This window comes from Purpureocillium takamizusanense, chromosome 13 (assembly GCF_022605165.1).
Source record: "Purpureocillium takamizusanense chromosome 13, complete sequence".
NCBI classification, from domain to species: domain Eukaryota; kingdom Fungi; phylum Ascomycota; class Sordariomycetes; order Hypocreales; family Ophiocordycipitaceae; genus Purpureocillium; species Purpureocillium takamizusanense.
Genome location: NC_063080.1, coordinates 373,508 through 398,488, shown reverse-complemented (window position 1 = coordinate 398,488; position 24,981 = coordinate 373,508). Strand labels below are relative to the sequence as shown.

The 24,981-nt window shown below is 57.6% G+C and overlaps 9 protein-coding genes across 9 annotated transcripts; 4 read left to right on the top strand and 5 right to left on the bottom strand.

Moving 5' to 3' along the window:
• Nucleotides 1–729: 729 nt before the first annotated feature.
• On the bottom strand, nt 730–5,186 carry JDV02_010639 (uncharacterized protein; the record flags this gene model as incomplete). The annotated part of the gene is made up of 11 exons (XM_047992389.1): nt 730–878; nt 1,006–1,329; nt 1,389–2,011; nt 2,077–2,131; nt 2,215–2,558; nt 2,682–2,786; nt 2,853–3,522; nt 3,578–4,245; nt 4,296–4,687; nt 4,769–4,806; nt 4,859–5,186. 11 exons carry the CDS (start codon nt 5,184–5,186, stop codon nt 730–732), a joined length of 3,696 nt encoding a protein of 1,231 aa, XP_047848403.1.
• Nucleotides 5,187–7,505: 2,319 nt separating this feature from the next.
• JDV02_010638 (uncharacterized protein) lies at nt 7,506–7,909 on the top strand (the record flags this gene model as incomplete). Its single annotated transcript, XM_047992388.1, has 3 exons — nt 7,506–7,577; nt 7,631–7,735; nt 7,835–7,909. 3 exons carry the CDS (start codon nt 7,506–7,508, stop codon nt 7,907–7,909), a joined length of 252 nt encoding a protein of 83 aa, XP_047848402.1.
• A 365-nt stretch (nt 7,910–8,274) lies between these two features.
• Nucleotides 8,275–10,256, bottom strand: JDV02_010637 (uncharacterized protein; the record flags this gene model as incomplete). The annotated part of the gene is made up of 4 exons (XM_047992387.1): nt 8,275–9,605; nt 9,689–10,049; nt 10,133–10,166; nt 10,225–10,256. The coding sequence occupies 4 exons, from the start codon at nt 10,254–10,256 to the stop codon at nt 8,275–8,277; spliced, it is 1,758 nt and encodes a 585-aa protein (XP_047848401.1).
• A 233-nt stretch (nt 10,257–10,489) lies between these two features.
• On the bottom strand, nt 10,490–13,782 carry JDV02_010636 (uncharacterized protein; the record flags this gene model as incomplete). Its single annotated transcript, XM_047992386.1, has 3 exons — nt 10,490–10,643; nt 10,724–11,844; nt 11,947–13,782. 3 exons carry the CDS (start codon nt 13,780–13,782, stop codon nt 10,490–10,492), a joined length of 3,111 nt encoding a protein of 1,036 aa, XP_047848400.1.
• Nucleotides 13,783–14,716: 934 nt separating this feature from the next.
• On the top strand, nt 14,717–15,944 carry JDV02_010635 (uncharacterized protein; the record flags this gene model as incomplete). Its single annotated transcript, XM_047992385.1, has 3 exons — nt 14,717–15,104; nt 15,256–15,376; nt 15,524–15,944. 3 exons carry the CDS (start codon nt 14,717–14,719, stop codon nt 15,942–15,944), a joined length of 930 nt encoding a protein of 309 aa, XP_047848399.1.
• Nucleotides 15,845–17,169, bottom strand: JDV02_010634 (uncharacterized protein). Its single transcript, XM_047992384.1, has one exon. The coding sequence runs from the start codon at nt 16,912–16,914 to the stop codon at nt 16,183–16,185; it is 732 nt and encodes a 243-aa protein (XP_047848398.1). The 5' UTR covers nt 16,915–17,169; the 3' UTR covers nt 15,845–16,182.
• Nucleotides 17,170–18,255: 1,086 nt separating this feature from the next.
• JDV02_010633 (uncharacterized protein) lies at nt 18,256–18,807 on the top strand (the record flags this gene model as incomplete). Its single annotated transcript, XM_047992383.1, has 1 exon — nt 18,256–18,807. One exon carries the CDS (start codon nt 18,256–18,258, stop codon nt 18,805–18,807), a length of 552 nt encoding a protein of 183 aa, XP_047848397.1.
• An 819-nt stretch (nt 18,808–19,626) lies between these two features.
• Nucleotides 19,627–21,497, top strand: JDV02_010632 (uncharacterized protein). Its single transcript, XM_047992382.1, has 2 exons — nt 19,627–19,870; nt 20,006–21,497. The coding sequence occupies exons 1-2, from the start codon at nt 19,790–19,792 to the stop codon at nt 21,350–21,352; spliced, it is 1,428 nt and encodes a 475-aa protein (XP_047848396.1). The 5' UTR covers nt 19,627–19,789; the 3' UTR covers nt 21,353–21,497.
• Nucleotides 21,209–24,602, bottom strand: JDV02_010631 (Mannan endo-1,6-alpha-mannosidase). Its single transcript, XM_047992381.1, has 4 exons — nt 23,674–24,602; nt 22,980–23,459; nt 22,605–22,849; nt 21,209–22,500 (listed from the first exon to the last, which is right to left on the bottom strand). Exons 1-4 carry the CDS (start codon nt 23,756–23,758, stop codon nt 21,928–21,930), a joined length of 1,383 nt encoding a protein of 460 aa, XP_047848395.1. The 5' UTR covers nt 23,759–24,602; the 3' UTR covers nt 21,209–21,927.
• Between the last annotated feature and the right edge of the window lie 379 nt (nt 24,603–24,981).

Below are 24,981 nucleotides of genomic sequence, written 5' to 3'. Positions count from 1 at the left end.
TACGCAGGCGTTGCTGCAGTTGCACGGCACCAACAGACACTATTACGAGCTTACGACCAAGTTAGAGACCGCACAGGTACCTGAAGACTCATCTCGTGTCTCGGAAAAGACATGCCGTCTCTGTGTCAGGACCATCGAGTCGGCTTCTCGACCGGCCGGTCACTGCCGAGTCGGCTCCCCCGACCCTCCCGGCACCGAAACCGGCGAAGCCGGAGGCGGGACCCACTTCGCCGGGGGCGGATCCTTGCCGAGACTCGCCCAATCGGGTGATGCTGCGCCGTGTGATGGGCTCTGCAGAGTCCCAGACCGGAGGGCCGTTGCTCGTATTTACGAGGAGCTGCTCGGGTCTCGCATCGTCGCTTCTTCATGATAACGCGACGGTGCACGCCGTGCAGATCTCTACGTGACGTGCTGGAAAGGATTGACGGTTCTTGCAAACATGAGCTGATGGGTGCATTTGCAATCTTCTTACGTGCATTGATGCGTGCATGTGGTGGCCACATGCAACGATATGTGGCGGTTATACCTTAGTTCCTGGCTTTAGTCGATGGGCGGGTCATCCGCCCGTGCCACCTCTGAGCTTGTAACATTGTAATTCGAAGGTAGGTTATGAGATCAAGAACATGCGGGGCTGCAGAGTGCGTCCAGTAATAAAGCTCACATCACACATACATAGGTACTAATATACAAGTATTTCCCTGGGTCTGATGGTCGTCTCCAGCCTAGACTTCAAAGTATTGCACCCTGCTTGTGTGCTTCGCCCTTGATCTTGTGATATATCCTTTTCGTCCGCGTCTTCGCCGAGAGACCTCGATGTAGGACCTCGTACATTCGATGCCAGTATCGGTCAATGGAACCCACGGTGCGCGTTGTGTCGACTGCAGTAGGTGCCACATGGAGCGGTTAGCCATCAATCTCGAGATCGGAACAAAGTTGGAGCAACGGGGGCTAGAATCGGCACGAGCAGCAATAGCTCCGCACCAAGGGAAGAACGGGGGGCATTACCTTCATAGTCGTGCTGCAGCTTCCTCGGAAAGCCGCTGATGTGAGGAATCTTGTCCGTAGTCTGTGCGTCGGCGTGCAGGACGAGGAAAATCTCCGTCTCGGCCAGGGAGCTCGAGACGACAATCTTGTGCGTCAGGCTGAAGCACTTGTCCTCTTTCATCCGGCTGACGGTAGCCTCGTCGATTTGTATCGCCTTTGCCTTGTTCTCGTGCGTCTCTTTGACGAGGAAGCGCGGTCGAAAATAGGGCGATGAAGTGCACAGGTTCGAGAGGTATTTCCCCAACAAACTGATGCTCTCAGGGCGCAGTCGACATTTGATGGCGCCTGATGCGCCCGCGTCTCGGGTCAGTTCTGCTGCAAAGGTCGCGGGGGTTCCTGCTTACCGTGAGCCTCAAAATGCCCATCCGAATACTCCATAATATCTTCTTTGGCAAAGTGGAGGTAGAAACACGAGGCTATGAGCTGATCAGCAATGTCCCGGAACTGGCGATCGTCCATCGCCTTGACTGCATCCCGGCACGCCTTGATCCCTTCGGTTGAGGCATCATCCAACTTCACGAGACGCTCCAGCTCGGCCGTCAGCCGACGATATCTACGTCGAGCTCTCGCATCGGGCGCGCGGGCTTCCAGCCACTCATGCCAGATGCGCTCCGAGTTCAGGCTGCTCATGATCTGGCTCAGCGCCACGCCGACCAGGAACTTGACGTAGACATCTTTGTCGCGCCAAGTCGACCCGTTCTCATCCTTGAGACTCTCGGCCCCGATCTGCTCATGATAAGCTTGCGCGCCGTCTGCAGCGGTGGATTCTGTCGAGTGGTAGCCCGCCCCAATCGACAGCACAATGTCGGGATGGGGTTGCTTGTTGCGGGGCCATATCGCCTTGCTCTCCGCATCCGCGATCCTGATGGGGTTGTTATGCCACAGCCCGCCATCCAGGTACACTTGTCTCGTCCCCTCATGGGCGAAGGGCGCAAAGTACGTCGGTGCTGCAGAGGTGGCCCTCGCCCTAGGTAGACTATGTCAGTGCCATGTGACGATGGTGCTGCCAGAGCCCAAACGTCATCTACTTACGCCTCCCACAGTTTCAATTCTCGATCTGGCGGCGGTCTCTGGAAATCGTAAAACGCTGTACGAAGTAGGTCATTTCAGTATTTGTTTAGAACAGTATAGATCAGAGAGGAGTCTTGGTAACCAATTACTGCAACTCACCTCGCGTGGGATGCCCCCGATTGTAATTTCCCATAACAATAGCCCGGCCGTGCGGCGTTGATGCCGTGACAGCAACTTTGACCGGGACAGCAGTGAACTCAGAGGCGCCACCAAAGAGACCACGGCTCTGGAAGGTCTCCTTCAGAGCGTCCTCTAGCGGCTTAGTCTTGTAGGAGCCCTGGTTGAAGAGTGAGTACATCCGGCTCAGCAGTGTGCCGACAACCGGGATGTCTCCCGCGCCGGGCTTGGAAAAGGCCCTCGTGGAAAGACCCTCAAATTTGGCAGCACATTCGCTGATGTCCATCTCACCAGGACCGAGTCCGCAGGCAATGATTCCCCCGGCACTGGTAAAGCGTCAGTGTCTCAGCTACTCACGGATAATCCCATCGATATAGCCTTGGCAACAACTGCTGCCACTTGTCGCCCAACGTGGCTCAGTGTAGGACAAGCAGAACGTTAGCACTCACCTCGTGCCAACAATCAGATCAAAGAATTCACGCAATGGCACTTCGCCAAGGCACTTTTGGATCCTCATCAGAAGTTCCAGTTCCGTAACCCCCTTTATGCCTCCTCTAGAAAAAGAGCAGATCAGCTATAAAGACGTCCAGGGGAGTTTCGACGGAATATAGCATCCTCACCCGTCCAGCGTCAGGATTCGCAGCCCAGCCTGCTCAGGCTTGACGCATCCGATCCAAGGCTTGGACCAATACTCTGCTTGGCGGTGCTCCAAAAGGGGACAGCGCTTGAGCTCGACGAAGCCGCCATCAATAGACTTTCCAGCGGCCGCAACACAGGCGCTGCAAATAACGTGACCGCACGGCAGGCAGTGCTCAGGGATCCGGTCCAGGCAAGCGAGGCATGTCGAATGGCTGACGAAGTCGTCGATGTTGCCCAGCCCCTTATAGAAGGCATTCATCTTCTTCATATGCGCCCGGAATACCCGGCTCAGGCTCATCGGTGTTTCCACAAGCGAGCTGATTTCACCGGTGAAGGAGTGCACCACCTTCGCTTCAGGTTTGCCAAGCGAACCGAGTCCGCTGGTCAAGCTTCGCAGGGCCGTCTCTACGAGGTTTTGAAACTTACTACGGAGTTCCTGGCGGCTGTGGCTCGGGTCATGACTCCCCTTGGCTACCTTTTTGTCGGATTTTGTGTCGCGCCCTTGATGGTGTACATGGCGGGACGGGCCGTTGATGCAGGGGCCCCATCCGTCGTCGGTGTACCGACAGGGCCAATACAACTGCCAGTACTGATCTGCGGCCTGGTAGCATTGCTCCCAGACCTTCGCTGGCAGTAAGGCTTCCTCTTTTACTGTTCCCCCATTGTTAGCGTGGGTTGAAGGGGTTGCGGGGTGGAGTACGCATACCTGGGTAATTCTCGCGAGCGCACTTGAGCAGGAGACAGGATGCTACAAAACCGGATATTTCCTCCCACACACCCATTCCCCTCACCTTTCTCAGCTCGCCGACCTTTGTGGCCAAGTTGAAGATTGACCCTTGAAGGTTAAATGAGACCTGGTGGAGGTCTACCCAAGCGTCGGAAAAGTCAAAAGGGGTTGTGTAGTTTGACGCGAAATGTGTAAATGCCTTTCGCATGTATAGAGGTAGCGTGGCGGCATTCAGCTTCATCCAGGCATCTTCTCGACGCTGCTGAGACTCCTTGCAGGCACGGGCGATCTGGTTGTACAGCTTTGTCGTCTGCTCGTGAATTTTGGTTGGACGCGTCTTGCCGGGAAAGTTGACCACACTAACGGAGGAGTAGTAGCAGCCGAGAAGATCTTCCCCTGAACGGATCGTCTGCTTGTTGTTCTCCCAATAATTGATATACCACTGGAGTTCTTGCATGCCGCTGATGTCATTGAGCTTGTCGAATACATTTCGCCTGGCGCTGTCGATGTCGTAGTCGTCCGTGTCTACCTGTCCATCCCGGTCCATGAACGCGATGACCAAACAAGGTAGGACAGGCTTATTGTAGGCTTGCTCGGTCGCGTTGTGGGCCCACTTGACCAGCTGAAGGACTGTGTCCTCGAGGCGTCTACATGCTAATCAGCAGTAGGGACTAGAAAGTGCCTTGCGTAGCTTTACCGTCTGTTGTATTGGATATAGACCACCACGTCCGAGAAGATGTAGAGGATTCTTGGAAAGAGGGTCTTGGCAATACGCTTCCTCGTCACGGGCTTGCCATCTTCCATCTTCCCGTCCCAGTCAATGTGCACGGGATTATACCGAGCGATATTCTGTGCCTCTTCAGAATCGCCATTGAGATCGCCGGGCGACGGCTTGCCTGGCGTGTTGCGCATCTGAGCCGGGATTTCGTCTCCATCCATGCCTTCGCAGTCGGCGTACAGTATCGGGTTCTCCGAGAGGAACGTTCCCGGATCGGCGTAGAGATTGACATTTGAGGACGTCGAGTCGAGCGATCCCGCTGCCCCAACAACCGGGGTTGTAAGCAGATTGCGCAAAGGGGAAGATGAGAACTGCAGGGTTGTTAGTTTACCACCTGCATCCGGTCGCTGACGCGTGGGCTTGGAACCGTCACTACATGTAGAGAATCTTACCTTCATAAGCAGGCTTATTAGGCTGCTCTTTCCGGACCCTATATAGAATCAGTCAGAAAAGTGGCTAGGTGAGAATCCCCTGGGGCATACCGGTTTCTCCGACAAATGACACAAGTGTGGGATAAGTGAGCGGTGAACTACAAGCCTCTTGCAGGATTCCCTCGTATGCGGGCCCTTCGCTGAGGATGTAGTCCCCCTTGGCATTCTTCGCCGCCACTCCGAACCACTCGCTCTTCTCATCCCATTGACTGAATCGCTGCTGGTCTTTGACGATCTCCAACTGGTTCTGTAAAAGCATGAAATCATCAAGCCGAACTCGGAGGGTCGTATGGACGGTGATGGCGTCTGCTGGAACCGACTGCTCATGCCCCGGCCGCTTGTGCTTTGGCTCCGCGGACCAGCACGCACTGCAGTACATGAAATCGCACTTCATGCAATAGTGAAAAGGCGGTTTGTGATTGACATCGCGGCCACAATTCGCGTCGTGCCACAAAGATGCATCATCTCGGGCCAGTCGCGCCATGACCCTCAGGGGATGTGCAGGATCCGCCACATTCTGATCCCAAGCGTTGCTATAACTTGCAATGTCAACGTCTCACTAGTGCGTCACCGGGGAGTAGCCGGCGGGCGGGCCCGTACAAATATGAAGAGATAGACAACTCCATCGCGGACATTGGCACGGCCGCAAGTCCGTACAGCGCAACGCGGTCAGAACTCGTGACTGATTGTCTTCAATGAATGATGCTCGCAGATATAGATGTCCTTGTCGTGAATTACGTGGACAGGGAGGGAAATGGACTGCCCCCTCTGGGCCAGCTAAAGGGGCATGAATGAATGGGGTAGTTGGCTAAACCCCAAGATCATCTGCGAAGAGCTTGAAGCCAAAGTCAACGGCACTCTCTCGAGAAGGCGCCCAGGCTTGCCTCATTCCATGTATGTATTATACCGGTTGGAGTGCCGGCTCGAGCTTGCAAGCGCCGACTCCCTCAGCCGCGGCTGGGCAACCAGGTGCAGCGGCCGTTCCAGTCATGCTGTCGCGGTTGATCCAACCGGATATCGCTCCCTTTGCAGCTGCTCTCCGAGACATTAGCGCCTTCATTGTTGCCTCAACCAATCCGTCAACGAGGCGGACAAGTTCCAAGGGAACTGACATGGGGGAGACATGCGCGGACAGCTGTGTGTATGTGCTTTGATTGATGAGCACAGTGCCCGGCCAGACCAAAGCAAGGCTAAGTGGCTAACGTTTTTAGCTTGTTGACTGTGTCACAGCATTCAAGAGCACGCTTTTTCCTTGATTCCCCTGAGAAGGGCGCACTATATCCCTGTATGTCCAATACATAGTGCCACAGCATGCACATGCGTTTGCAGTTGAGGCGAACATGCATGTACCTCGTAGAAAGTGCACATCAGTCGCCGGAATCCCTGCGGACCAGTCGTGAAGATGGTGTGGTTATCCCCGCCCCGTACCATGTCTTGACCGCGTCGTGTCTTACGTCCCCGACAAGGCGACCGCTCATCGGGCCCTTCATGTATTCAGCCAAAAGACTAGCCGAGAAGAGAAGTTGGAAAACTCCAGCTGGGAAATGCGGCTCTGCTGCATGTGCAGATGCTGACGACCAGACTCAGTTGCAGTTGTTTGTTCCCGCGGGGTACGACTGTTCAAAAAGGCCAGGGTTCTGTCGGGGTTCAGGGATTGAGGTCTGGGGAGACGCCTGCCGCAGCGCCATGCCGCTCGTGATGGTGGTCAGCTACAGTAATTGAGACAACTCTCCATGTCTATTACGCGCGCGGCAGAATCAGCCAGCCCCCACCTGCTTGTTGACTGGTGAGCACATCAGCTGTCGCGGTTGCACTCGCTTTACCCCGTGCAGCTCGTCCCCAGAAGGATTTGATGAGGCTCTTTACGAAGTACGTCAAAGCCGAATTTCCCTCACGAGAGCGGAACTGCTGTCCGAGGTAGACTCATGCGTCACTTACCGGCCAGTGTTCTAGAAATTGAGCGCCCGTGTTGCTAATTTTATATATACATTGTCTCCGGCTCATTTTACGAACTCCCAATTTGTTGGCGAAAACGTTTTAGCAGCCAAGTATCACGAACATGCCATGACAGCAGTTTGTCACGCTCCCAACAGGGCGAATTCCCCTCAATTTCTTCGGTGTGCGGCCCGCCGGCGTTCAATCCTCAGGGGAAATGTTGTGGCTCGATCGGCAGCAGCCTAGATGTGGCCTTGCGACAATGAGCAGCGACATCCGCCGGTCCGTGCTGTGATTCATGTTTGAACCTGTGATCTTTAGCCAAGCACGGCAGACAAACAATTTGCAAATGCCATACATGATAAGGCACCCGTCTTCATATTTAAGTGTCCACAACGGCCCACGATTATTCATCTTCGGATGGTAAACGATCGCGGGATACTCCGTGTGCGAAACACATATTGCACTGCCCAAAGTAAGGTCTGTGAAACCGGTTAGGTAACTATAAACTAATCAGTATCTCGCTGCGGACGGTCTCATTCCACGTTGAAGAATCCGTGCATTGTGTGCTTTTCGCGCATCTAGTAGCCTTTACGAAGTAGTATATATAATGACTTGCTTCTACCTGCGTCACAACATGAACTTCTAGCCACCATCAACCCTTGTTCCAATCGAATCGCATGCTAAGACTCTTGCCGGCACTTGCAATCCAGTCCGGTATCAATCACACTCTCACGCGAGCCAACACAACTCACCTACCACAATGAAGTCCGCACTCGCACTTCTCACCGTCCTCGCAAGCACCGTACTGGCGGAGAAGATGGTGTTTCATGGTGTAAGTGTCTTCAAACTTTTATGGTCTAAGTCGCGAATATTAACAACGCGTAGAATTGCGTCCAGCCCAGCAACAAGTGTCAGCTTCGGTTCCCCAAATATCACCTAGGCGCTGGCGGCCCGCAATTCCACTTTGTCGACTGGCCTTGCACCAACAAGGTGGGTAGCGTCCGGAGGCGGCTTCACATCGAAGGAGCCATGCAAATATTTGCTTTCTTTTCTGTTGGCGAGAACTCCATGCTAATTGTCTCACTATAGTGCACGGAGAACGATGGCCCTTGCAGCTACACGACCGACAATGGCTACATCACTTGCGGCCTCGAACATTTGTGAGCGGTAGAGCACGGCTGAAAGTGTGGGAACTTGGCAGATGGGCTATCTGCTCATGTCACATGCAGACACGACCAGTCGCTGGAAACACTTAGACTGGGCGTCAATGTATCTTCGCGATTTCCTGCTTTCTTTCCATAAAATCGAATACGCTGTTGGTTTCTTGTTGCTCGTGCAACACAAAGAGACTGGGTCCAGATGTCCGCTCATGCGGCTACGTTCGAATCTTAGTCCCCCTGCTCGGCCAACACTACAAGTTGCTGGCGGATGAGACAGCATGTTTTGCTTGGTCCTATAGTCAAGCTAAATAGATCGAAAGACACTTATACATCCTGGCGGGACAAGCATCCAGAGCAAGCTCGTATCATCTACCAATCCGTATTCGGGTCAATTCGCCACTCGTAACAATCATTTTCCAAAGTTCCGCCCTGCTTCCCATCGACACCCCCGCAGTTACAGCTGTCAATGATGGCATGCAGATATTTGGAGCAGAGCTCTGTACCCTGTAGAGCGTTTTGCGGCTCAGTTTCGGTGGAGTTGACGATGCCGTGATTATCAAACGAGCTCGCCGGCCACTTGTTGACCCAGCTGCACTTCGTGTGGTCCACGACTACGAGGCCAATGATGACAAGAAGAGGCCACGGGTCTCCACTAAACGGGAAACTGGTCTTATAGGAAAACCCTGCGTCAAGGATTGCTCCCTTATCGTTCAATTCGTTGCAGTAATCCTCGATGGCGTAATCGAGTCTGACGTGCTTGGCTGCGTATCCCGAATTGTAGCAGTGGCGGTCGTTGATTTCAGGATCACCTATTTCTAGTGTCCGCTTGGGTGCCGCCGAGGTCGTTGTGGTAGGAGTCTTTGACGCGCTGGATGATGATGACGATGGCTCGGGTGGGCATGTGATTATCTCCTCGTCGGGGACATCATTGCCGTCCCAGTCGTCGTCGTCTGTGTCCCGACCGCCAACGTCACGGTATGTCCACGGCTGCGGGTTGCAGGATATGTCCGGGAAACCGCATCTGCCTACCGAAGGACTGGTGTCAGACCCGAGCACCGCTCGAATCGCCTTCTTTGGCCAGTTGCCTGACGTGGGCGGCTTCGCGTCAGGTCCAATGGACAGGGGAGGCGTGGGGAACGGACCGGACGGGCTCGCGTAGGATTCCTTTCCGTCTGGGCCGTTGTACTTCACTCGTGGCCATGCTGGAGTCGTGGCTGGGATGGGGAAGAAGGGTTCCAGGCCCTGACGCTTCCCTTTGCCCTTGGCGCCATCAGCTGTGATGGTGACGGGCTTGAATCCTATTTCGGTCAATGTCAACGGGGGCTTGGTGATGGTGCTAGTCCACGTGCCGCTGCTGACAGTGATGAGGGGGTAGTTGACGACGCGGGTGGCGCCGGTCCAGGGCGGGATTTTGACGCTGCAGGGTGACGAGCAGGTGAAGCTAGGCGTGTCCATGTCCCAGATCTTGGGGTCGATCCAAGTGAGATCCTCGAAGCCCGGGGCGCTACGGCTGACGTCGAAGACAGAGATTTGCGTCCACTTCGGATGAGAATCGACGTTGAGATTGTCGGCGGCCATGATGCCCTTGCCATCCTGCACGGCGACGTACTTGGCACCGATGGTGATGAGATTCTGGATGCGGACGTTTTCAAGGTTCTCTTCAAAGAGAACCAGCACATTTTGGCACATTTGAGTGTCGACTAGGAGCATGCAATCAGCTTCATCCTCCTGGTCGCCATCCTACATGTATGTCTTCGGGGGTCAAATGGCACGTTAAACTTACTGCAGTCCTGTGCGTATGTGGAGAACCACGAGTAGATGCCCGCGCCCGCAATGAATACATTTTCAGACCCCCTAATGATGACGCCCCACGACTCGTCGCAGCCGCTAAACTCGTCGTCGGCCGCGCACTTGTACGTTGGGTCGCCGGGCATGACACCAACGGCCTCCTTGAAGGGTGCAGGTGGCTTGGGCGTGGGCTGGTAGTACGGAGACTCCGTCTGTATCATGCCCGCAAAGAGCTTTTTGGCGTTGTGGAAGTTGTACTGGTAGAGGACGGAGTGCTCGGACGAGGTGCCGTAGAGCCAGACAGGGGACTGGCTCTCGATGAGGAGGCCGCGAGCCACGTAGACGGAGTTTTGGACCTGTCAAAGTGACCAAGGTTTTTAGTACATCAACGCAGGACCGTTTCGGTTGCCGAGTACGTCAAGGCAGCGGATTTACTTACCATGTCGTTGTTGGCATCGTTCAGATCAGGGTCGCTATCCATGCGTCAGTGCTACATGTCGATATAGTATCGCAGGGAAGAGGGCGGCACACTCAATCATGTGGTCGGCCACCCAGAGCCACATATTTTCAAAATACCCAGAGGCCTCGGAAGTAATGTGCATCATCAAGCTTGCGGCGTTGCAACCCTCGTCGACGTCGCTTTTTGAGGGTGGGCATTCCTTTGGTGTAAGATTGGTGCCTGTCGCGCCACCAACTCGCGCGTGGCAGTCTACACAACGAAGTGAGCTTCATCATACTATGCGACATGAAATGGAAAAAGATGGATTCAGACAGGGCAAATAACAGGATGCTCACCCTAGAGACCAGCCGCGCCGGGGCTGCTGGCGCGCACGTTCCACTCAACCATGATCAAGCCCGGGGCGGGCCCACGGCTGGTGAAGATGAGGTCCTGCATCTCGATGGACCCGACTTCGTTGGCGTTTCCGACCTTTAGCATAACCTTGGGCTTACTGTGCCAGGTAGTCAGCATCACCATGACGAAAACGTGATACTCGTCGAGTTAGATCGCGGCTGGGAATTGGCGCCTCACCTGGCATCTGCAAAGTATTTGCCCGTCGCGACGAGCTGTGACCACGTCTCGCCCACTACCTTGGACCCCGCAGGGACAGTGACAGTGCCCGTGAGGATATATGATCCCGCATCTACAAAGAGAACCTTGCCCTGGCTGGCGTAAAGGGCTGCCTGCAACGCTGCCGTATCGTCGGTGACGCCGTCGCCCTTTGCGCCAAAATCCTTGACGTGGACAAAGTCGCCAAGCGCGCTGTTCTCGTACTGCGGCTTCTGGCGCTCAAAGTAGTTCCGCCTCTCGTCGATCAGATCAGAGTCCCGCTGGAAACCGGTGATCTTGCCGCCCTCGGAGAAAGAGCGGGTGGCCTTGGACGAGTAGACGGGGCCGAGCGCCCAGTGGTCGACCATGGCGGATGGTGCGAGCAGCGTAGCACCGCTCGTGTCTGCCACGGCCTTGTCAACACTAGAGAAGGAGACGTGCTCGATCACGTCGCCGGTGCTGCCCGTGCCGGGCTTGGAGTTTGGCGGCGCGATCAGAACGGCGGTGCCGACACCCTCGAAGCTCGAGTCGATGACGGAGATGGAGCCGATGTTGCCGTTGGGGGACTTTTTGCCATCCCGCTTCGAGCTCTTTGCCGTTGGCTTTTTTTCCTGCTGGAGGAGCTTGAAGCCCGTCTTGACGTTCTTCATGGTGATGGACTTCCACACCCAGCCCCAGTCCCAGATGACCTGGACACCGACGTCGCAGCCGTTGAACGTCAGCCGCTGGGCTGTGAACTGTTGGTTGCCACCGTAGATGCCGTAGCCGCCGCCAGTAAAGGTAATGTCGGACATGACGCCGCCGCTGCCGTTCTCGGCAAAGATGCCCCTCTGGCCGGTGCCCGGCTTGGCGATGAGCTCGACGTTCTGGATGCTCGTGGCCTGCGCAACCTGGTAGTGCAGGCAGGCCACCTTCTGCGACGAGCGCGTGTCGGTGATGTCGATGCGAATGTTGCGCAGCTGGCGGTAGAAGTTGGCCGTGTTGACGAACCACTCCTGGTCGAGGCCGTCGATGCCCGTGCCGCCACCCGTGTACTTGTCCGTCGAGAGGACGCCGAGGCCGATGAAGCGCTTCGAGGCAATGAGGGTTGGGCGATTGTTGGCCTGCGAAGTTTGACAAGCAAACAGAGTCAGACTTGATGATACTCGACGAGGATGATCTGAGGCACCATCGCCCGGCCCTCAACTGGGTGTACATGTACTCACGTCTCCTATCACTTGGGTGCCAAAGGGCATCTCAATCGTCGTGGAAATGAGATACTTTCCCGGGGGAAAGTAGATGATGGCATTCTTGGTCGTCGAGCCGTTGCACTTTTCGCCGCAGCGCTTACCGTCCTGCATGGCCTTGTTGATGGCCTTTGTGTCGTCGGTGACGCCATCGCCGACGGCGCCGTAGTCGACGACGTTGCGATACACCTTGTAGCCGGGGTCATCGCCCCAGGGCACGCTGCCCTTGCGAGCAATGTGCTCCATCCAGTACGAGCCCGACTGCGACGCCGCGGCCGCCTCCTTCCAGACCCTTTGGGTCACGTTGTGGCGAGTATGACGGGCATCGTCCTCGGCAACGAGAGCGGCCGCATCGGCAATCTCGTCGGTAATTTTGAGCCGCGGATGGACCGGCGCCGCGTCCTTGTCCTTGTCTCTTTCCTGGCGAGACCCAAGGGAGCCCGTCACAGTGCCGGGCTTCAGCTCATACTTGTTGCGCAGCGGGCTGGCCAGTCGGGCAACGTTGAGCTTGCTTGACTCGTCGATGGCTTTGTCAACGAGTTTGCGGGCCCTCTCGATGGCAGCCATGGTGGCGTTGCTCACGAGCGGCGCATGGATCACGGTGACGTTTCTCTTGACGATGGGGTTGGGATTCAGCGTGTCAGCATCCTTTGTACTGTCTACGCTGTGTCCAGGGGAACTGTTAACGATATTGCGCTCGCGCAGGTTCGTAGCATTGGAGGCGGCAGCAAAGGATGCGTGAAGCAGCTCGCGCCAGGGCCTGTCGCTCTCGTCGTCCTCGTCCTCCGCCGCCCAGAGACTCTCATTAGAGTATATAACGTGCTGGCTCAACGTCCCCCCGGTGAGCTTCTCAAGCTCCTCCAGAGTGACCGTGTTGGCCCAACGGCGAAGCTCATCGGGCGTCATCTCAGCACGCTTCGCCTGCGAGACAGGTCTCGTGTTGGCGACGGTTTGCGGCTTCAAGTTGGAGTAGCTGATGACACGCGCGGCGACACCATTTGCGGAATTGGACTTGCGGAAGTAGAACTGGGCGACCTGCATGTCCTTGTTGGCACCAGGGGGCCAGATACCTAGATGGTTGATGATGCGCTTCAGCTCGTAGCGCAGAGCCCGATGCGCAGTGGCCTGCCAGTTCTGCTCAGCCTTGACACCGCTCCGGCACTGAAAGGCTGCGCAGCGAGTTTGCGAGGCACCGCCCCCGGGGCTGTTGCCTGGGACGCCAGTGCCGTCGCCGCCCTCGACCCACGAGGCCGCGGGGAACTCGTCGCAGGTGTAGTAAACGCCCGACTTCTTGGTGTTGCGACCGACCCTCAGCGGCGCGAGGATGAACTTCAACCCATCCGGAGGAGGTGCCAGAGCCGTGGTCCACCACGCCCCGTCGTTGCGCCAGACAGTCTCCTGGTCGGAGTGCGGGCAGCCCGCGGAACTCACCCAGCCGGTCGGGCAGCTCCTGGAGCGTCTGTACTGCGACCGGCCGCGGGGCGACTTCTTGCGGGTGCTGAAGTCGAAGTTGAACCACGTGTTGTAGCGGCCCCGGGCCAGGCCGCGACTCGAGCCGTAGAAGTTGTCGGCGTTGCGGCAGATGGCCGTCATGTAGTGGCAGTTGTACTCGAGGAAGACGGCGTACGGATGCACATCGATGACCTGTTGGAACCGGTCTCTGGACGTGGGGCGCCACAAATAGACAGAACGGCCATTGGGGGAGTTCCGCTGAGCCACAGGGGTCTGTATGTATTGGCCGGAGACGCTCAAAAGGGAGAGGCTGAGGAGTAGAATGGATGAAAGGAATGATGGAACACGTTGGCGCGCCATCATGGCGAGAGCCCGAAAGGGCAGACGCGGATGTCAACGAGTATGAAGGTATAGATAGAGTGGGAAACACAGAGAGCACACTCGAGGGGAGGGCAATAGCACGAAGCGTCCGATCTGCGCAGCGGCAGAAGATAGTATACTCGCCGATCTCATACATATGCGCCCACGCCCGAGCATGTAGCTGTCTTATACAGCCCAGTCTTCCCTATAATGCACTTGCGAAGTAAACTTACACGGATAAGGTACTGGCTGGCCGTCTTCCAACCGGCATAGCTCAACCTTCTACCAGACGCAGCGCATCCCACCTCATGCGTGCACGGAGCGTCGTCTACAAGGCGCAAGTTCCATGCAACATTCGCTTAAGCCATCCCATGACCCATGTATTCATGATTGGTCTTACCAAGCTCTTCCGGCTGTTCGCTCACACTGAAGCGAAGAATGCGACTCTGCGGTGCATTTCCGGACGGTGCTCTCCAGGGGCCGAAGTTGGTGTACGCGCGGCCGGACTTACTAGATGAGGCAAACAGGTCGACCCTGACTATTGCTGCAGTACGACCCGCGGCTTGATGACAGATATCATTGACCGGCGCGTTTTAATCGGATGTCCGCATGTACTGACGGCCGGAGGGCAGTTTGGGGATGGAAAGGGGGGGGGAGAGTTGAGTGCTGGAGTCGTGAATGAATCGCTTGTTAGTCCTTGCGTCTAAGCTATGTTGTCTTATACAGAGTTGAAAGACCGGTCTTTTTGCCTAGGTGAGGTGCAGCAGATTGCCTTCGAGTCCAGTCGTATCAATAACTTTTGCTCAATACTCGATCGAGCCTTTCGCTCGCGTCTGGCCGGCCCAAACTCTTCGCTCTTCGTGTTTGTTTGTCGACTGCTATCTCCTCTGCCCCCTGCTTTCCTATCATTCATCGCTCCTGGTCAAGTTTATTCGCGATGAAGGCCTCCCCCCTCCGCCTCCCGGCCCTTATTGTCGGTCTCGCTTACATCCAACTGCTCGGCCTGTCCGCCTTGGTGCCGCCAGCAGCCGCCAAGGGTCAGTGCAAGCCGTACGAGTGGGTCCGTCCGGGCAGCGGCTCGACGCTCGACATGGTCGACGAAGCATCAGCAGCAGCAGATGACGATGGCGATGACTCCCCACCCAAGGCCGGCGAGGTCAACTGTCGACAAAACGCCACCTCACCTGCCGACGTCAACTACTACACGTGCAAGCAGATGGCGGACGACCACGACATTGACGTCGAGACATTTTTTCTCATTAACCCGGCGCTCAAGAGGGACTGCAGTGACATTCAGCCCAAGACAAAGTACTGCGTGAGCGGCTGTAGGCGTTCTCCTAAGTCCCTCCCAACTCCCTCCATGTCCATTCATGTCCCCTGCGCTCCATCATACCCTCATTGCACGATGAGAAAAGGGCCTACCTCTGACCCGACATGTTTCTCGTGCTAATGACTTGAGACGCATCACTGTTCTAGTTATCGAGCCCTTGAGAGCCTACGACGGCAAATGCGGTCCCCCCAACCGCAACGCGACCTGTCTCGGCACGCCGAAGCAGTGCTGCAACTCGGAGACGTTTACCTGCGGCGACGACTACGAGTGCGCCTCTTCCCCCATTCCCTTCCCCTTCCACAGTCTCTCTCTCTCTCTCTCTCTCTCTCTCTCTCTCTCTCTCTCTCTCTCTCTCTCTCTCTCTCTCTCTCTTCCTTGCACATTCTTCACACTAACCACCACTCCACGCGTCAGCGTCGACTGCGCCCCGGGCATCTGCTGGGAGGGCGCCTGCCCCGGCGACAAGACCTGGAGCACCGACGGCACCTGCGGCGAGGAGCACGGCTACTGGCTGTGCGCCGGGAAATGGGGCGACTGCTGCAACCTCGACGGCAAGTGCGGCACGGGCGCCGCGTTCTGCGGCGCGGACGTCTGCCAGTTCGGCAACTGCACCAACAAGCCGGACGACACTCCCGGCACGGGCGGCGGCGGAGGAAGCCTCCCGTGGCAGATGGGCAACACGACGGACGGGAGCTGCGGCGGGCCCAAGGCCTACACGTGCGACGTTACCTATGGGAACTGTTGCAACAGGGACGGGCGCTGCGGATCGCTGCCCCAGGACTGCGGCGATGGGTGCCAGCCTCTGTTTGGCAAGTGTGACACGCAGGCCAAGTGAGGTAGCTACCTAGCTGGAAGGCGCGTGACTGATGAGATGGGCCTTGTCAAAGTAGCTTTGGGTCCAGCGTGTCTTGACGTGCGTTGAGTGTGCTCAACTAACAGTTACTGTCTTGTTGTCTGAATGTATCACGTGTGTGCCTGTCGTAAAGCACTGTTTGCTGCCTCCTCACTCAAACGTAGAGAAGAATAATACACCCCCATCACATCATCAAACGTGAACGCAAAGCATCATCCACTCATTGCCCAGAAGACCACTGAGCCTCCTCTGCACGCCTCTGGCGGCCCACGACGCGAATCCTCTGGGACGACATCCAAGTGCTCTCCTTCTCGACCGCCACGTCGTCCGGGCACGGGAAGCTGACCATGAGCTTGGTGTCCTCGGGCCACGGCTCCCTGCCACCCGAGTTGATCTGCAGGAAATAGCTCCGGAGGCTCATGAGCCACGGGTGCACAGCAGCGACGTAGTCGCCGACCGTGACGAACCCACCGGCCTCCTCGTCGCCGCCGCCGCCGCGCGCCACGACCGTGAGCTTCTTGTCGTACGGGGGCGGGCGGAGGCCGCAGCAGCGGCACGGGCCCTCGGGGTCGTCGCCCGAGGCGTAGTTGTGCTCGTCCTCCCACGAGTCGGCGGCGTCCTGTAGCTCGTCGACGCGCACCGTGATGGACGAGACCGGGGGGTCGCATAGCGAGGCGTGCGCGACGGCATGCAGGTTGGGGCTGCCGCCGCTGCCGCCGCCGCCCTCGCCTCCGCCAGGTGCGCTGGTGGTGGTGGTGGTGGTGGTGGTGGTGGTGGTGGTGGTGCCGGGCAGGAAGCCGGGCTGGCGAGGCCCCGCGGGGTCGTTGGCACGATCCATGACGAAGATGGAGTCCTCTATGGGGTCTTGGAGGATCCAGTAGAGCCGTTCTGCCTCGAGGTTCAGCTGGACACCCGAGCTCGCCCAGAGGGCCTCGTAGGAGGGGTGCGGCATTGCGGCAGGCAGGCAGACAATTGTCGGATCGCAAGTGTGTGGGTGGTGCGCTGAAGAGATTATGACGTGCCAGAGAGACGAGACTGAAGTGGCGAGGGGATGCTAGGGCGGCTGGGCTTGTTTGTTCGGGAAGATGTCAAGACTCGCCTTCCCCTGGCCTGTTTGTTTGCTGTCAGGGTCGCCCGCCGTATGTTTTGTTTCCCCAGGTCCGGTCTAAGTCCAGGCGCTGAGACGTGGTCTGGGACCGGCAACCTGGATGGAGGTGCAGATGGCAAGTTGCGACGGGCCCGATGTGACGTTGGCGTCCTAGGTATATTGTACGGTTGTTAATTTTCTCGGGCCTTGGATCCGATTTAGGCAGGCGCCGTCGCCTATGTGTTATTGCCGCAGAACTCACTATCGAGATGGCTTGGTCACGATGTTGTCGATGGGAGATGAGCTATTTGCTGACTGTTTGTGCGAGGTAACACCTTCAAGTCTCGGAACGTCGAGGCACCGGTGGGCAGCACAATAACACGTCCAATATTGCGCCCTTGCAAAGCCGTGTAAGTCGATCCAAAGCGATAGAGCACTTGTGTACCACCAAAGGCCTTTGCCGCTGCCGAAGCCGAGCAGGGCCAGGGCGGCACAGTGGTCTGGTGTAGTAGTAGCGCCATTTGTTCTTAGTGCCGAAGAATGGCGGGTTTATTACAATGTGAAGACCCATTACCAGCTAGCAGGTTCAGAGCTTGGAACCCTCAGTCCAAGTGTAAGCAGACGCCAGGACTGATGGAGGATGCAGAGTTGATGTTGGTACGGCGGTATAAGCTGCGCAACCACAAGCATTGCTTCTACGAGGAGTCAGGACCAAAGGTGTCACGAAATCCTACATAAACTAACTACATGTGCCAGTTGAACCCTGCGTTGCAATCGCATACGAGATAGCTCTTATTGGTAAATATTGACCCGAACAGAATTAGACCTCGTCATGGCTCAACTAACATACAACGTGGCAGCCGGTGGTGAGACAGCGAGCAATATCCAAGTCGTGATGGCCGGGCACATGCAAGCGAGGCTTGCTACGTCAACAACATCCTCGTGCTTCCAGTACACGATACTGATGGGCACCATGGATCGCTGGTTGCCAGAAACGGGACATGCTTGCTCGGCTGCGCATCCAGTTATCAAATATAAGGCAGTCAGTGTGTCTGCCAGCGGCGCCAGTATAAATGCCTAGTGATGTGCTGCTGGTGCAAGGGACTGAGGCTTCTCGTGATCCATCTCTGTGTGCCATCACCTCTCAACTCCACCACCAACCACCGCCGCCCTCTTACACCCGTCAGTTGAAACAACTCCGTCACCATGGTCAAGCGTTGCCACCTCCTCCTCCCTCTTGCCGTTGCCACCACCAGCCTCGCTGCGGCCAACCCCCTGCTGGGCACGCGCGCCCCCTGCGGCGAGGGCCCCGACAAGATCTGCTACGGCGTCTCCGGCGGCGAGCCGCAGCAGCTCGACCCGGACGACATCCAGTACGTGGCCGACTACCTGCGCTACATCGGGGATCAGAACACGGGCGCGGGCAAGTTCTGGAGCATGCCCAAGGCCGTCGACTGCGCCGAGTGGTCCCTGCCCGTGCCCGACGCGGGCACCGTCTTGGCCCTGGCCAAGCACATCAAGGCGCGCGTCAGCTCGAGCATCCTGTACAAGGACCTGGCCGCCACCATTGACGGCGGCGTGGGCGCCTCCGACGCGCAGAAGAAGGCGGCGCTGGCGGGCTGCGGCGCCAACGGCGGACAGCTCGGCGCCAAGGCTAACACGACCAACCCGCTGTACGACACGGATGAATACAAGAAGAGCGGTGCCAAGCCCGAGGGTATCATCATTAAGCTCGTCAGGGCGCCGAACACGTCCTAGTCATGCGCGGAGATATACAATAGATGCGCATGTCATCGGTGACGAGACATGGTGATTTAGTAGTTACCATCACTTGCATTAATGTGACCACACCCATCAAATAGAGACCGGTCTATAAGCACCGGGCTCTTGGCCTTCATCAATTGTAAGCTCATTACGACAGCTAGCAGAAAAGCCTGCTATGGAAACCCAATCGGGCAAATAGAGCTTCATGTCCTCCTGCCATCGAGGGGGCTCACTTCTTCAAGCTCGGGGGTTCCTCTCCCGTCCTCCTCATACCAACGCTGAAGAAGACGAAACGAATTGAGACTTTCCAGTCGAGGTGAGAGGCATCTTTGTAACCAGCGCATCACGCTCAAATTCGTTGCCATCGATGCCACGAGCTGGCAACGGCCAGACACGCACGCCTTGTTTGGTCCCTTCAACCTTGACGGAGAAGCCGGACCCCCACTAGATCGCCGGGGTTGTTCGCGCCCTTGCCCGCCTGCCTGGATGCCCGAGGCCAAGCTCAACTGGGGAGATGCTGATGCTGATCAATTGTCACAGCTCGGTTCGTCATTCGCTGGCGCAACTGTGGCGATGGGCTTAGATGCTGGACACATGTTGTCAGCATCGCCATGCCCGGACAGGCCAAGGGGCAGGCACAACGGCGGCGCCGCCAAGACGGGGCTGACAGGAAGCTTATGTTGTCATCAGGTTGCCTGCCTGTCCGTGTGCCAATTGCGTTCAGGGACAGGATGCTCTTTTAGACGATGATCGTGTTTCCCATCACGAAACTTGCAACTATTCCCTTCTTCCGACTTGTCTCCATCCCGGCCGGCCCGTCATCAATTCGCCTCACGATACCCTTCGACTGTACTTTAAACTGCAGAAGCGTAAGAGCGGCATGACCTCATATCTGACGTGGGCCGCCATCTAGTGACTCGTCGCGAGCCCCAAACGTTCGGCGCCAGCAGGCCTCGATCCCTGAGCGTGTGCTCCCATGGAGATGCAGAAGCCGCGGCGCGGAGCGCACAGAAAGTCAAGACGGGGATGCACGGCATGCAAAGCCCGGCACGTCAAGGTACGGCCAGACACGATACATCATTTGCCCGCCCATAGAACGTGTGCCTCCCACTCCCTGAGCTCGACAGCACTGATCCCGACTTGGATATCAATGGCAAGAGAAGCATGGCTCATCACGGATACATATATGTAGTGCGACGAGCAAGGCCCTCCCTGCGCCAACTGCACCATCCGCAACGTCGAATGCATCTATATCCCCACGCCGAGGCGCGACCAGTCGCCCACCTGGGTCATCGAATCCTACAACTCCAACTCTCGTTCCCACTCCTCGTCCAACAGCCTCAGCCCCGTGCGTCGCCCGCCCGCGACCATCTCGCCGCTGTCCCTCTCCTCCTCCGAGTCCAGCAACCGCCTCCTCGAGCTCGAGCTCATGCACCGCTGGTCCGTCCGCACGTGGCAGGGCATGTACAGCCTGCCCACCTGCCAGTCCTTTCTCCAGGAGGACCTGCCGCGCCAGGGACTGCGGCACGGCTTTATCCTCGACGGCATCATGGCCCTGGCGGCGGTCGATGCCTCGCTGCAGGCTTCCTCATCATCGTCGTCGGGAGACCGCTCGACGGCGCGACGGTACAGGCGCGCGGCGCTCGAGTACTGCAACAAGGCGAGCGCCGCGTTCCGCGTCGCGTTGAACATGCAGACCATCACGCGTGATACGCTGTACCTGCTCGCGACGTTTGGCTGCATGGCGGGCTACTTTAACCTCATCATCTGGGACGACGACGGCGGCGGAGGCGGGGGGCGGTCCGCGCAGACGAGCATGCTGGACCGCGTGCACGCCTCGTTCGTCATGTTCGTCGGCTGCGCGCACACGGCGGCCCTCAACTGGCAGTGGTTCTTCGACAGCCCGACGTCGGCGCGCGTCGCCGCGGAGGAGTACTACCCGCGGCTCGAGTTCATGGAGCTCATCGACCCGCAGACCAAGACGGCCATCAACCGCCTCTCGACGGTGAACCGGCTCGTGCGGCTACCGCTGCCGCCACCGGACGACGCGGGGGAGCTGGATGGCGACTCGTCGGAGGAGAAGAAACGGCAGCGGCAGCGGCAAGGCCCGTTATCATACGACGTGTGGTCATACCGCATCGCCGTCGGACAGACCAAGTACGCCTTCGCAGAGCAGGCCGTAGGACGCATCAAGGGCTTCCTCATCAGCGTGCCGTGCATGTGCGGGCCCGAGGTCATCGAGGGCCTGCGCACGCGCGAGCCCGTCGCCATGTTCGTGCTCATGTACTGGGGCGTGCTGCTCGACGCGTGCGCCGCGGACCCGTGGCTGTGGTGGGCGGCCGGGCGGACGGGGCGGGACGTGGTCGAGGCGGCGTCGGCGGTGCTGGTGCGGTCGCCGGAGATGTTTGCGCTCGAGGACGTGCGCGAGGGCATCACGTGGGCAAGGGGGCGCGTCGGGCTGGACCCGTTGGTGCCGGTTGTGCGAGAGTTGGTTGACGAGCCGTTGCCTGTCGTGGCCTTGACGCACATGCAGACGTGAGTGTCGATGCTGGACATGGACATTGATGTTACGAAGTAGAGAGTATATATAGACGTGAGAGATGAGGGGAGTTCAAGCAGGAATTCTGATGACTGGAGCCTGATGGGTTATCAGAGACTATTGAATTGAAGGAGATACTCTTGGGAAGCTAAGAGACTACAGACTATTGACTATTGAGGTCGAAGGAGAGACTCTTGGGAAAGCCCTAAGATACTACTGATAACCCGGAACAAAGACTCCCGATAAAGTCAATCCCAGGAGTCCCGCACCAGACTCAAGGCCAAACCCACCAAAGACTCCATGTCGCCACTTTCAACGTATAAACACGGCAGGGCTTCAGGACAAAAGGCATTTCGTCCTACTTTAATGCTCTCTCGCCCATGTATGTAACAAATTGTAATGACCAGTCCGCGGAACAGCAACATAAAGTCATGTGTGATGGCTTTGCCCGAGCACTGTTGGGACGCTGCCAAAATAACATAACATAATAGGTTCGGTCATTATAGCTCCCAGAGAATAAAAAAAACACAGCCAACGCCGATACATGGGTCCAACCACATCATACGTACTTACATCTAGCTGGACCCCTCCAGCTCAATGCTCATCCACCCAAACATCCCACACGCCAGCCCCAGCAGCAAAATCGTCACGATGCTCGCCCCCACCTTATCCCCCGTCGTCACCGGCTTCGCCTCCTTCTCAATCTTCCCGTCGCCGCTCCCCCCGCCTGGATTCCCCTTACTCGTGCCGCCCGTCTTGCTCGTCGTCGGGGGCTTCGCGTGGCCGATGAGCAGGCTCTGCACCGCGGCCAGCGCGCTCATCTCCTGGCCCGCGCCCGTCTTGCCGTCGTACTTGTGGTCCCCCCAGTGCAGGCCGCAGGCACGCCCCGTGTCGCCGCCGGTGCACTGCGAGACGGCCGCCTGCGCCGACGTCTTGAGCACGGGGAGGATGCGCTCCGCCGTGAAGGGCGCGAGCTGCGTGATCTGCGCGTACCACCGGTGCACGAAGCCCTTGTACGTGAACATGTCCGTCTTGCACCCGTTGCCCGGCTCGCACGAGATTTCCGTCGCGATGTCCTTGGGGAAGAAGGTCTCGAGGCCGTACGTGATGAGCTTGTCGAGGCGGTCCTTCCACTTTTGGTCCTCGGTCTGGCAGCCAACGTATAACACGGATCAGCAAAACATGAACTTTTCTAAAGTAAAGGGGGAAACCGTCTCTTCCTCCTGTCTCGAGCGTGTGACAAGAAACTCACGTGGTTATACATGAATGCCGCGCCCTGGGCAAAAATGGCGTTGTTATACGAGTACTGGACCTTGTTGATGTCCTTGCAGTCGTGCTCGACGTTTCCTCCGTCGTAGATGGCGTACGTCTTGGCGTCGATGAGACCAATCTTCTCTACCCAGTCCCACGTCTTTTCCGCCCAATTCGAGTATGTTTCGTTGTCCGTGTATCGGAACAGTCGCGCGCCCATGTTGAAGAAGCATCCGTTGGCGATGCCTGCTCTTGTCAGCGTTCCGTATGCTTTTCAACGTTTGCTCCAATGCTTCGTGTTTCTCTCCACGAGATGCCACCCTCGGCACATCCGTCTACCACACATCAACATGTCCGCGCAGAAGGATTGGCTTACTGTTCTTATACCCATACCCATTATTCGAAAAGGGAATCTGCCACCGCAACCCCCCGCCGCACGTCTCGTCGTGCCGGTCCGGGCTCGCCTGGGTGTTGAAGACGGCCTGCGCGAGGCCCAGCCACCCGGGCCGGTCGGAGGGGGGGTCCGGGAACTTGTTCTCCGCGGCCGACATGGCGGCCATGCCCCAAAAGGCCTGGTCGTCGTTTCCGAGCGAGGCGGTGACGTTGCGCGGCATGTAGTCCTGCCCCTCGCCGACCTGGAACTGCATGGCCTGGATGATCTCGTCGTTGTACGACGAGTCGCCCGTCCAGGCCCAGTAGTCGATCAGGGTCCCCCACATGGCACCGCCCTCCCACCAGTAGTAGTCGCCCGCGGGCGGCGGCCCGGGGAGGATGCCGGGCGTGCCTCCGGATTCGTTGCCGTGATAGTACTGCAGCATGTCCCAGGCGAGTTGGCCGGCCGAGTTTCTGATGGCGGCTGCGCGAGCAACAAGTTAGCCACTCAGTTCCTCAGTCAGTCAGTCAGTCATTCAGTCTGTCACTCAGTCACTCCGTCGCGTCGTTTTGTTTCGTTTTGTTTCGATCCAAATCTCAAACGAGTCTGTTTCTTTGACCGTTTGTTGCGCTGGACGACGGACCGGAGGATCACGGGGACGGGCAGAGAGAGAGAGAGAGAGAGAGAGGGCGCGCACCATCGTTGTCGAGCGAAAACACCGACGCCGCCGTGGCCAAGCCAGCAGCCGACAGCAGCGTCAATGTGGATAGCGAGTGCATCATGATGATAGTATTCGTGACTGCCAGGTGCGTCGAGCACGCATCGCAGCCGGCAAGGCGGCACCAAGCAATTAAACCACCAAAAAAAGAAACAAACGAGCGACGGGAGAGCGGATTGGGAAATATACGCGCGATGACAGACAAATGCGGCGCCGCAGTCTATGTCAAAGCCGAAACGAGGACACTCTTCAGCGCATTTGAAGGTATGAAGTTGGGGGGAGTCGAACGCTTCGATTTGCGGAGAAGGGCCAAGCCAGGAGCGAGATGGAGCAAAAGCGCGGGAGACGTGGAATCGAGGGGGGCCCTGGCTTCTTCATGTCGTATGACATATGTATGGGGGGGCGTCATCAAGGGCAAGGTGAGATGTTCTCCACGCGAGGCGACGCTGGCTGGTTGGCGTACGTACGGGGGGCAATGTGGGAAAAGCCCGAAGCAGATCCCTTCGTATTTGCTCAAAACATCCTGACAGGACGGTCCCAAGGCTAGTTATTAGCGCTAACTACACCAAAAGTTGCTTTGCTTCTCCAGTGTTTTTTTGGCCACCAGGGAATGGAGGAGTGGGGAGGATATGGGAGGGTTGCATGGCTGCTGGCTGGCTGGCTGGGCTGGCTGATGTGTGCCCTCGCCTCTCTCTGCTGCTCACGGCGGACAACAAGTCAACTCAAAAGACGCTCGCAAGACATGTCGCTCGCTTCCCGCTTGGGGGAAACGGGAAAACCGGAGACCGGCCCCTCGTCGCAGTGGCGGGTGGCTTGAGGGGACAGCCGCCGCGTTCGATCCAGTACCTAGAGAGCGCATCAACAACAAGGTAATCAGGGGTCGCGTGCTCGTTGATGGTCACAGACTGACTACCTACACAGGAGGGGAGACGAGTCACCATGAAGGACACCAGTGGACATCGGGCATGGCGGGAATAAAGCTGAAATTGCAAGCCCGCTCCGCCACGATCCTTGGGTGCTCGCTCGTTCCCTCTGTCCTCGTTGCTGCAGGCCTAAGAAAAAGGCCGGAGCGAAACGGCGCTCCTCCGCAATGCCACACAGGGCGAACCAGATGCCAGGGGGGGATGGGGGGGCCGCTGTAGCACCATCATCCCGCCTCCGATCCATCCGTCCGTCCGTCCGTCCTGGACTTGGAATGCATTTGGTCAGCCTGTGGACGCGCGCGCGACCGACTTGCGACCACTATGAGCTGCTGGGTGTTCGTTCCCCGTTGGCGATCAGAATCTC